General features: G+C 42.7%; 1 protein-coding gene across 1 annotated transcript; it reads left to right on the top strand.

Annotated features, from left to right (window-relative positions):
• Window positions 1–6,684, top strand: nags (N-acetylglutamate synthase). Its single transcript, XM_022747934.1, has 8 exons — window positions 1–600; window positions 1,895–2,175; window positions 2,388–2,601; window positions 2,765–2,945; window positions 3,137–3,176; window positions 3,369–3,500; window positions 4,336–4,518; window positions 5,029–6,684. The coding sequence occupies exons 1-8, from the start codon at window positions 118–120 to the stop codon at window positions 5,180–5,182; spliced, it is 1,668 nt and encodes a 555-aa protein (XP_022603655.1). The 5' UTR covers window positions 1–117; the 3' UTR covers window positions 5,183–6,684.
• Window positions 6,685–11,845: the final 5,161 nt, after the last annotated feature.

Genomic DNA, 11,845 nt, shown 5'->3' on the forward strand with positions numbered 1-11,845 from the left:
TTTGATGTTAAAGCCTACAACTTCCATACTCCACTGCAGGTGACAGCATCTCTCTTCATGTCCCGGGCTGATGAAACCTGAGAAGTGCCGACGCAGCAGCAGCACGGAGCCCGCTGAATGAAACACTGGCTCCCGAAAGCTGCTAGTACCCGGCAGGGACTAAATGCGGTGCTCTCCAACTTCAGCCGTCTTCCCGAGGGACTCAGGACTCTGGCAGGAGGCGACATGGCCAAAGTAAACAGCGGCTCCTCCGGTTGTCGGGCCATGGTTATGGCAGGAAAGTACCTGTCGAGTCCGTCTCTCCCAGTACTGACCCGGAGTTCTGGCCAGCGGCAGCGGAGGATGTTCGGTCCCCATCGCCGTATGGTGAGCTCTGATGCGGCCGGCACGGGAGGAAAGACCGCGGCTTTGGCCCAGCTTGAGCAACCAGGGTATTTCTCCGCCGCAGACCGACATGTGCTGGCGAACCGGAATTTAATTTACCGGGACGTGAAGGCTTTTCTGAATGAAGTCGGTGGAGACCCCCGGGAGGCTCGCTACTGGCTGACCCAGTTCCAGAGAGCCACCTCGGCCCAGTCTCCTGCATTTGCCGTACTGGAGGTAGGCAACATGGTGAACTTTTATTCAATTCAAAAACTTCACAGAAGATGTTCAAACTGTTAAGTGTCGCACTTTGAATTATTTGGCGAATATAATTTTTATGTTTCAGTATATACGCACAATTTCACAACCTAAAAAATGGTTGGAAAGAAAATACCTAATCAGGTTTTTCATAAAAACCGTGATGTAGTAGAACCGTCAGTTTGGTCATAACTGATAGAAGTACAGGCTTTTTAAAGCTGACAGGTGCCAGAGGTAAAATGTTGTAAATTTCATAATTAATACTTAATTCTATTTGACAGCCAAAACCTGAGGAACAACATCAAAAGTGTTCAAGTGCAGTCAAGAAATACCAAGTAGACAAACTTTTTATTATACATATTATATTGTTTCTAATCCATCAGACCTGAGGTTGCCCTAAACTACCAAAAAACTAAATGTAACTTTAACTATCTTCATTAAACCCAAGAAAGATGACAATGCTATAAAAATAAGTTTGATAGATTTTGACACTTGACAGTCATGTATAGAGAATGGACTGATGTGTTGGACAAATTAACCGTGTTTTGTGGTTCAGACCCCTGAATCACTGTGAGTGAGTGAATGTGCAGTGTTACACTCACACACACTGCAAGTGAAAGTGATCCGTTTGTATCCCAGTGAATTAGTTTTCGGAGATACACTCACCCACTGAATGAATGAGTGTATCCTGTTCACTGAACGCACTACACAGTGAATGTGACACCTGCTGGAATCAGACCCAGCAAGAGTAATGCAGAACTATAGATCAGTTAAAAGTAATTACAAACCAGCTTTCCTCTCTGATATTCAGTGAGGAAACATAAAATATCAAGAATTATAAACAGAGTTTGGCGTGCTTTTCAAAGCGACAGCACTCCTGGCTCTGGACGTCAGGGATCATGAAGAATATACACAGTTTGGCCCTGATTCAATTCCGTGAGTGGGACTACACAGTCAGAGCTCCGGTCAGTCACTGAACAATTCAATGAACTAATGTTTTGAATGAACTGATTCTAGTGATTCACGACACTGTAAAGAGCTGCTTTGCACATCACTAATCAGCGTGCCTGCCTGTCTCTAGTCCCTTTTATGCAGCCTGTTCAAGGTAGGAAGGTTGTGCCTTTATTCCGCCCCATCGTTCTGTATAGAAAAAAACATTGTACAAAAACATTGTTCTTTCACCTTCAAGTCCCCGATGCTGTTGTGTTACATATCACGCCTCTGGTTTCAGAACACCTGCATGCTGTCTAAAACCAGCTTCTGTCTCTCCCAGGTGGACAGCTCGGTGTTCAACAGCAGGGAGATGGTTCAAAGCCTGGCCTTTGGGCTCTCCTTCTTGCAGCGGATGGATATGAAGCCTGTGGTGGTGATGGGCTGGTCTGAGTACAGGGAGATGGGACCCGCTCAACCGGTAGCCGAGCTGCGGTGCAGCCGAGGGCTGGTGGAGTGGTGCCAGCAGCTGACCGAGGCTCTGCAGCAGCACTCAGCCACCGTACTGCCGTTCTTTTCTGCTGAGTCCTTCCTCCTGCTGCATGAAGCACCACGAGGCAGCAGGTGAGGGGTGTCAGGTTTCTTACTGCATGAGTTTGTTCACCTGTTCACATTTGTCTTTCAGTAAGGAGTGTTTTTCTAGCACAGTGCTGATTCCAAGTTCATTGCTTCAAGATTTGTATCAGTCAGCAGATTTCATTTTTTGGAACTGATGCATGATATTGTACAGTTGCCACTGACCCTGTTTTCATCCTCTTCCTTCTTCTTCCCTTCAGTGCTCCACCATATGTTGCTGTGGACACCAGCCTCCTCCAGTGGACTCTGGACTGTGGCACAATCCCATTGGTTTGTCCAGTGGGGAGGGACGGCCGCGGTTGCTCGGTAATGTTGGACCCAACAGAGGTGACAGCGGCTATTTCCCGAGCCCTGCAGCCGCACAAAGTCATGTTCCTGAACAACTCAGGAGGCCTCTGCAGCCAAGAGCACAAGGTATGGACCCTGACTCCTGACTGTTCCCATAGACATATATAGTATGCTATGTATATAGTATGTGGTAGTATAGTATGTGTATAGTATCCATATCTATTTGCAAAGTTGGCTGCAGAATACATCGACATAAACATGTCCCGAACACTTTGTATTTGTGTTCCAGGTGCTGGGCACGGTGTCGTTGCCTTGCGACCTGCCCAGTCTGTCCATGGCGGCATGGCTGAGCACTGCAGAGCGCCACAGAGTGACCACCATAGCCAGACTGCTCAACCAGCTGCCGACTGAGTCGTCTGCAGTGATTACCTCTGCCAACACGCTGCTGACCGAGCTGTTCAGCCACAGAGGTGAGGCCGTGGACTGGCTCATATGTAAACACACACATGCATAAAGCGCTGTCTATTTTGAGGTGTAACCCAAGAGGGCGCTGGCCTGTATGTGTGGAGACATGGTTTGACCAGCCAGCAGTGATTAACATGAGTTTATTTTTTAATAGGATTTTCATAACTGCTTCTTCTTGTCTGTCCCTCCTCCTTAGGGTCTGGGACACTCTTTAAAAATGGAGACCCCATACACCGGTAACTAACTGCACATACGCACAAACGTGCAATCTGAACCTTAACCATAAACTCAAGTCATGACCATAAATTACCTCCTTAAAGTATTGAGTTGCTGTCTCCTTCACAAGTTTAAAAGCACAGAAACACACACAGGATTTGACTCATTTATAGCATTTAAAGTAAATGATTGTTTCCTGTCCGTGTGTGCAGGTACAGCTCTCTGGATGGGATCGATGTGGAGCGTCTCCTGGCTCTCATCAACAAGTCATTTGATAAAACTCTGAGGCGAGACTACATTGACTCCCTGAAAGGACGACTGCATTCCATCTACCTCTCTGAAGGGTGTGTGCAACTATTCCAGGAATAAAAAAGTCCCCAAACTCACATATAAATCAAGGCCAGGGTTATCATTATAACCTGCGCCCTGTCGTCATTACCAAACAAACGCACACAGGTTTAAGTGTTATGCTCCTGTCTAGGGGAATAGAAGGGCAACATAAAAGTACAAGGAGGTTCCTGCTGCCGGTCCCCAAAACCAAAGTTGAAACACTGATTGATCGATAAAGTGAAGCAATTTATTAGTTTATTTCAACTATTAGAAGCAAACACCTCAGGATGAACCAGGGCCAAAACAATAAACAAAAGAAACTAGCCTAAGTGAAACCCTAGGTGAAAACAAATGAAACAAAGGACACTGACTAAACCTGCCTGCTTAAGGTAAAGCAGTTCACCCCTACAGATTCAGTGCTATTTGCAATAAAGTGTGTCAATCTATTTACTTACGTAGTCCTAAATCTATTTACAACAATACTAACACCGGCACTGGGCCTGACAAACACTCATAGGTATCGCACAGAACTAATAAAACTGGATCAGTTTGGAGGCCGGGGACAGAACTGAGATGCTGCTGTCAGGTCTGTCATAGATCTGGATTCTGGTCCTGGTGCCTGGGCACTGGAAAAGGCCCATTCATCCATCCAAATAGATGGGACCTAAAGGTGCAGCACGCAAGGCTCCTCACACGAACAGAGCACCCACTCTCACACAACAGAGTCATACAGAAAAAAACTGGACACCAGTCAATAATACAGCCAGGGCTGTAACAGTAAGTAGGTTAGATATATGAATCCAAACCAAGTGAGCCTCTCTGCTAAATGTTTTGCCTCTGTCCCTCCAGCTACAGTGCCGCAGCCATCATCACCATGGAGCCAGTGAACAGCGGTACTCCCTACCTCGACAAGTTTGTGGTGAGCAGCAGTAAGCAGGGCCAGGGCACCGGCCACATCCTGTGGGAGTGTATCAGACAGGACCTGGGCAAACTGTTCTGGAGGTCTAGAGCCACCAACAGGATCAACCCCTGGTGAGACATACACATGGACATTGCATGTATTTGGCAGATCTATTTGTACAAAGCAACAATTAAAACCACATACGGACAAGAGCTAGATATCATCCAAATTTGGGAGGGTATCCTTTTTAAACAAATAACTGAAAGGGGATGGGGATGGGGTCAGCAGAAAAATGTGTTTTAGCCACATAAAAAGCCAATATCAATTGAAGTGTTCGCTTTATTTGGAATATTTTTCACCGCTTTATCTTGCCATCAAACAGCCTTTTACTTTGGAACTATATTTTGCAGCGGTTGAACTACTATGTATTCCTACGCACAAGTGCACCTGCAAAGTCAGTTGGTATTTTGGTGGAAACTGAGTCTGAGCACATACATGAACCAGAACAGCATGTGGAGACGCCTGCACAGTGCAGCGCCTAAGACTGAATATTTGAAAAAAGGGCCGTAGTCTTGTTACAACGTTAATATAAAACTAACAAACACATTTCACGCAGTCTGCCTCTCTCTCTCTCCGTCCAGGTACTTTAAACACTGTGATGGGAGCTTTGTTAACGGGGTATGGACCGTCTTCTGGTTCGGCCTGACAGACATCAGAGATTCCTATGAGCTGGTGGAGTATGCCAAGAACCTTCCTGACTCTTTCCATGCCTCCACCCTATCTGCTTCCCAGTAGCTCCACCCACCTGCCTCAGGATCCTGTACCTCCCAGCTGCCGGTTGTTAGCGCTGTAGCTGTTTTAGCTCTGAGCCTCTGGAGTGTTCAGCCTGGAAAATGTGGATATTGTTTTCTCATTTTTGCTGTGACTGGGCTTTTTCCTGTTCTGAATTTTTTTTTACTTGGGTTTTTCTGTATCTTGAAACTTCAAAAGCAAAGCACCTGTGTTGTGGAGATTTACCCACATGCAGTATTTTGACATAAATCCTTTATTTTCAAAGCTGGGCATAACTAAGCATTCTAGTGATTATAGCTGAGGGTTACAGGGGTATTTCCACTTTGCAAAGATACACTTTGTACACACTTTTCAAGTTTGTCTTCTTTGAACAGGCAACTTTTGCTCTTTGTTTCTTCTGACCAGAAAAGAACTGGTGTTTTTCACAACCAAAATGGTCAAAACTATGGTCTTACTTCGTGATGTGGACCAGGAAGACTGAGCTTTTCCACTGTACTGTTGCCTTCATGAACACAGCCAGGTGCTGTATCGCCTCCAGGTCTTTCTGTGATTGCTTATTTTGAATTCCAATACATCTAAGCACACAATACAAGTGTTATTAATGGGGCAGTACCCTGATTTTGTGATGCAATTTGATGTGGTGAAGGGAGATTTTTATAGTTTTGAGAAAGAAATCCTGATATCATTGGAGCAATGTTATCAGTCGTTTTAGTTTTGGTTCCGACACTAAAAAAACAGTAAACCTGCATTACTATCAGGTATGTGGGGTTTGAAAGAGGTGGGCATTTACCAGGTAGGCAGGGACTGATGAAAGATGCTATCAATTTGCATTATAGGAAATGTGGGATCCAGTGTTTTTAGATCTTAAAAGTCACAATATTTCAGCTTCTGCTGACAAATTCACAAGCATAAAATACAGACAAATAATACGAGAAGGAAGAGATGTTGCAGTTGGCAGCTTTTGTTGGTGGGTAAGAAAATGTAGCTTTTTTTTTTTTATCCTGGTTCTCATGTACTTCTGAAATGCCAAAGGGAGTATTTGTGTTTACTATTCAGGTCATTAAAGCACTTCAGACCAAACACTCCATGACCTATGTCCAGAACCTGTATCTACCAAGAATTATGAAGCAGTTATGCATTTTATCAACAGTAAAATTTTAAACGCAGAAAAGAAAAAGCCAAAAAAGTTTTATGTGTGTGTTTCATATGTAAGGCAAATAACTTTAAACAAAAAAGCTCATATGCAAAAATCAATAAATGGGTGAATCTCATGATAAATTTACAATACACCATACATGGTACACTTTCAGTGAGCTTAAATAAATGTGTATTAAATTGAAATAGGTTAATTGACTCGGCTCGTGAAATGATCCTATCAACCTTTTCCAGCCGCATCATTTCACAGTGCCGCATCTTACATGTAATTTCTGTAATGTCGTCCAATGTAACATAAAAATATAGCTCATCTTTAATCCCAAAATAAATAAAAATAATAATATGATGAATATAATATGCAAGGAGAGAAAATAAAAAGGTTGTAGTTGAAAGGGGAATTAGAGCCGGGCAGAGAGTTTTCAACATGATAACTGTGTGTTTGTGCAATGTTGCACACACTGCACAAACACACAGTTATCATGTGGCAGCTGTAAAATGATGTGATGATGTACTGAATAATTTCATGACCCTGAGTCACGTTCTCTCAGTGAATACATCTTAAAAATCAAAAAGTTTTTAATTTACTAATAACTTGAGCACTTAACAAACATTTAATTCCGGACTCTGACTTGGCAGAAACCACACTGCAATTAAAATTTTCAGAATAGGGAGTTAACTTTACGAAGATGTGATTAATGCTTTTCCAAGCTTCCTTTAATATCTCTCTCATCTCTCTCTCTCTCTGGGCGTAGAATATGGCTCCTATCTCCCTGTAATTACTATTGGGAAAAGTCCACTGCTGAGTTCAGGCCTAAACAAAGATCCCTTTGGGCTTATGGCCAATTTCACACAGAGTTTTACCAAACCACACGAGCACGTAGAAAATTAGCTGCTCCGCCTTCTCTGTGTACTTTGTTATCCTCTCTATATGGCCAGTTAATCGTTCGATGAAGTTGCACTCGTATTGTGGCATAGAACGATAAAAAACATGGAGCCAATCATAAAAGGAAGAATTGGCTTTTACAAGTGAAAACCAGCAGCTGCGAGCAACTGCTGTGTGGCTCAAATTGCCGCAAACGATGTGAAAAATTTTTCACAATCGCCAAGAAAAATCCAACAAAAGATTGTGTTTCATTCGCAGCCGTGTGAAACTTTCACAAACAATGCAATAGTTTTCCTGGTTAAAATTTGACAAGCTTACTATGAATTCTTCACACCAAAAATCATCAGTCCAGTGTCCTGCTCCAGCCACACACCACAGACAAAGTAATGTCCCATCGTCCACCAGTAAGAGGGTGAACTGATGTCCACTGTCCTCACTCTACAATGAGTGACATGTGAATGGCAGAATGAAAATCCACAGATAAAAATTGCACCAAATTGCCACCCCATGAGGCAACCGACCTCCAGAGGAAAGCAGCGCCGGTCCAATTAAACACCAGCACCGTCTGCAGCAAGGACCTGTTCCCACAGAGGCCGCTCAATCCGATCATTGTGAAATAACACATTAACAGGCCCCGGTATAACCGTCCACCCATTACACATTACACTCTCAAACCCTGCTGTAGTGTGTGTGTGCACCATCCCACTGTTGGCAACAAGACAGTGAAATGTGTCAAGAAGCTGAGACCCCAACTGTAGCTCTGTGGTTGTCTCTGTGTCGTCTCTGTCAGACGCATATTTCCGTTGAGAAAAAACAATAGAGGTTCTTATAATACAATGCTCTGAGCAGCTTCTTCTTCTGATCGGCAGAACTGGATGCTCAGTGACTCGGATCTGAAGTGACTAGGACACAGCTAGCAAAACTAACATATAGCTTGTTTAACTAAAACAAGTACCCGAAGCTCGTCATGAACATAATGTTAAGCATACAGCCCTTCTAGCAAGGACTTGAAACACCAAAGAGGCACTTAATCCCTGCTTTTGTATATGAGCTGGGACTCCACTGGGATTTGCCAAGTATGACTGGGGGAGACAGGAAGAGAGAGAGAGACAGAGAAGGATGGAGGGAGTGATCTTGCAACCTAATAAATACCATAGCTGGCTATGGTTACTCTGCTTGGTGTTGCACATTGCTTGTGATTGTCCATAGATTGAAAGCTGGTTTTCACTCCTGCTATTGCCCAAGGTGAAAGTGCTGTTATACAAACTAAGGAAAATCGAATCAGTGCCAGGCACTAAAGCAGCTGGTTTTACTAAAGTTTTACAAAGTAGTAAAAATACTAGCTATAAAGGTATGCACTAATTAAAAGGTAAAATTTCTGGGCACCTAACTGCTGAGAAGTGTCATCAAACTAAACCTGCACCAATCACTGCACCATCACAGCAGCTGTGAGTCCAAGCAAACAAGTAAAAAAAATGTTGTTAATGAAATAATTGCTCTATAAACAATGTTGATGTACCTGCAGGTAACCCTCCTGTGGCAGACATAATGCTGAAGATTCTTGGTCGCCCGTGCTGCTCCTCCTTCCTTCTGTGTGTGGGCCAAGTGGGAGGACTGCGAGCTGGGCCAAAGTTTAAACATTACTCCTTAACTTTAATTACAAGCGGACCTGGGCAGAAGCACAGGTCTTCTGCAGGAGAATCACACTGACCTGGTCACCATCAGAAATGAAAAGAAGAGAATCGGGCCTTTCTCAATATCTACGGCTGGATCGGTTTGTACCGAGAGGACTCAAAACAGTCCATGGAAATGGTCCAGAGGAGGAAGAGATAGCCAACTTCATCACCTGGGTGTCAGGCGGTAAGCAGGGCCAGCATGTCACTGAGTTAATCATGTCAGGGCTTTCCAGACTTTTAGTAGCTTAAAAATTATTTTTGGAGATCATACTTCATTGTTATCATACCTATGTCAATATTTTGTATGTATATGTTGAAAAATACATAATGCTGCTTCTAATGTATTTTTGGGTTGTAATGAGCACATATCTGCCACAATGTTTCACTGTCAACATACCTTAGTTCATTTTTGTTCTTTCTGTAACAATATGTCCAATTAATGTTTTTTATAGTTTTGGTTTTTCCAAACACATTGCTCCTTGGATTAAGATTTGCCTCTTTGCTGAACAGAGGCCAGTTTTTTTTTTCTTTGGGAGAGCAGTTAAGATGTTTTAAGATTGCTTTCATATTGCAGACAACAATAATATTCTCAGTGGTAGCAAGCAATATTGTACTGCAGGAAGTAGGATCTGTATGTTGCTGTTCAGTTGGTGAGAAAAAGACATGTAATAAAGGAAGACAGACTGGTTGGTCAGGGGTTCATGCTACAGCAAGATATTGGACCCAAACAGTAGAAGAACCAGACAGAGGCTTCACATGATGAGAACCAGCACAGTCCTCCAGACATAAACCCCATGGAGCTTGGTTTTGGGATGAACTGGACAGAAGGTGAAAGCAAGAAACCTGCAAGTGCAAACACATTCATAGGAAATTGCAACAGTGTTGGAATGAGCAAATATTTGATTTCCATTTAGACAGAACGCCACAAGTGTGTTCGCTGCCAGAATGAAGTGAAAATTTAGACTTTTTTCTATCTTCATTTATTTCTTTGTTCTGTGCTTTAATTTCAAAAATTTAATTAGATATTACACAAAATAAATATTTTTTTTCTGTATATACTTATGTTGAGACACAGTCAGTCACAAATGAAATGCATAATAAGTCGACCTTTAATGTACACCAGGATTTAAAGTACATTTGACAAGTGGTATTTTACAAAAAGCCAGTACAGCATAAAAGGGCTTGGCACATGACAATAGTGGGAGCAGGGAAAACCTGCGTCTCATATCTGGCACACTGGCATCAGATGCTGTAGACACAAGGGCTTTACCAAAACCCAAGAGAGCTTAACTAGTTTTGTGGGTGTTGTGTGTGTGTGTGTGTGTGTGTGTGTGTGTGGTGTGTGTGTGTGTGTGTGTGTGTGTGTGTGTGTGTGTGGTGTGTGTGTGGTGTGTGTGTGTGTCCAGGGAACAACCATTCAACTTAGCTTGGTTTCAGTTTGATACCTGTTCACTAACAGACAGAAGCTAAACCAAATATTTCAGAGATGTGTATCATTCATCGTCCATCAGGGCCTGAATGAAAAGTTGTTTGGCGCTTTCATCTGCAGCACACCATGTTCTCTACCTCACTTCTCCTACTTCTTGCAGAGCCAGACTCAGGTGATCATTGTGGTTTTAAAGTACAGCACAACAAAAGAATGGCGAAGTGGTCCCTGTGAGGAACAAACGTGGTTTCTTGTGTTTTTGACAAGAAGCTGGTTCTGGTGAAGGAAAAGAGGACGTGGGAGACAGCACTAAAGTACTGCAAGGAATATGGGGCGTTGGACACAAGTAATCCTGTCTCGGACTACCAAAACCACCGCTTATGACCTCGCCACCCTGATCACTCAAGATGACCACGACTTTCGCACGGAGACAGACAGCGAGAAGCTGTCACTGGAGAGGTACGACAGTTTTACCACAGTGTATTGTGTTACTGAGCAAGCTCGTCCTCTGTGTTTACATCCCTCTGCTAAATGTTGGTAGGTGTGGACGGGCCTGCGTTTCCTGGCCGGTGGGTGGATGTGGGTGGGTGGAGAAAAAGTGACGTACCAGGGTATTAAAAGGCTGCCCGACGACAAGCTCTGTGGCACCCTGGCGAAGAACAGCACCAGAAACAGCCGTGCGTTCGGGGAGAGAAGGGACTGCAAGGAAGAAACTGAACTTCCTCTGTTACAGGAAGAATTAAAAGTAACTAAGTACATTTTCTCAAGTACTGTACTGTATTTTTGTCGCTTGACTTTTTTCTTTTTTTGGGGGGGGGGTACAGCCACTGCAGGTGGGGTGGATGACCAAGGGAAAATATGGAGTGAAACTAAATTGAATGAATATTATCTATGTAGGGAAAATAAACAAGAGTTTGCTGATGCTATTTGTGATATTGATGCCCTTTATTTCATCAAATTTCTTTTTTGTTGCTTCCCCTATCTTTATAAAAGATAGATAAATAGTCTGTTATGTGTGGTGTGTATTGGTGTGTGTGTACGTGTGTGTGAAAAAGTCTGAGAACCACTATCCTGAACTGACAAACACCAAATCCAGTATTATCAGCCTAAAAATTACAAAAATAAAAATACAGAACTGAGTAACCACTAAAAATGGCATTATTTTAAGTCATTATGCTACATCACTATCAATATATATATATATATAATATATATATATGTATATATTTGTATATACATATAACATATATATATCACTCCAAGGAACTGCTTCTGTCCCATTCAAGACTTTTATAAATTAATTTGAAGACTATAATTCCTTCCTCCTGAACTCAGTGTCTTTTTACTTTTCAATACCTGTGGATTTGTTGGTTTTATGTGTATGAGCCAAATGAATAACCAAGGTTATATTTGAAAATAATGATGGCAAAAACTAATTAAAAGTCATACTGATATTCACCAATATAGGCCATTTAGCAAACACTGGCAAATACTTTGCTAACCTGCTTTTATGTAATTAAAAAAGA

Source organism: Seriola dumerili, unplaced genomic scaffold, assembly GCF_002260705.1.
Source record: "Seriola dumerili isolate Sdu_G_001 unplaced genomic scaffold, Sdu_1.0 BDQW01000113.1, whole genome shotgun sequence".
In the NCBI taxonomy this organism is placed as follows: domain Eukaryota; kingdom Metazoa; phylum Chordata; class Actinopteri; order Carangiformes; family Carangidae; genus Seriola; species Seriola dumerili.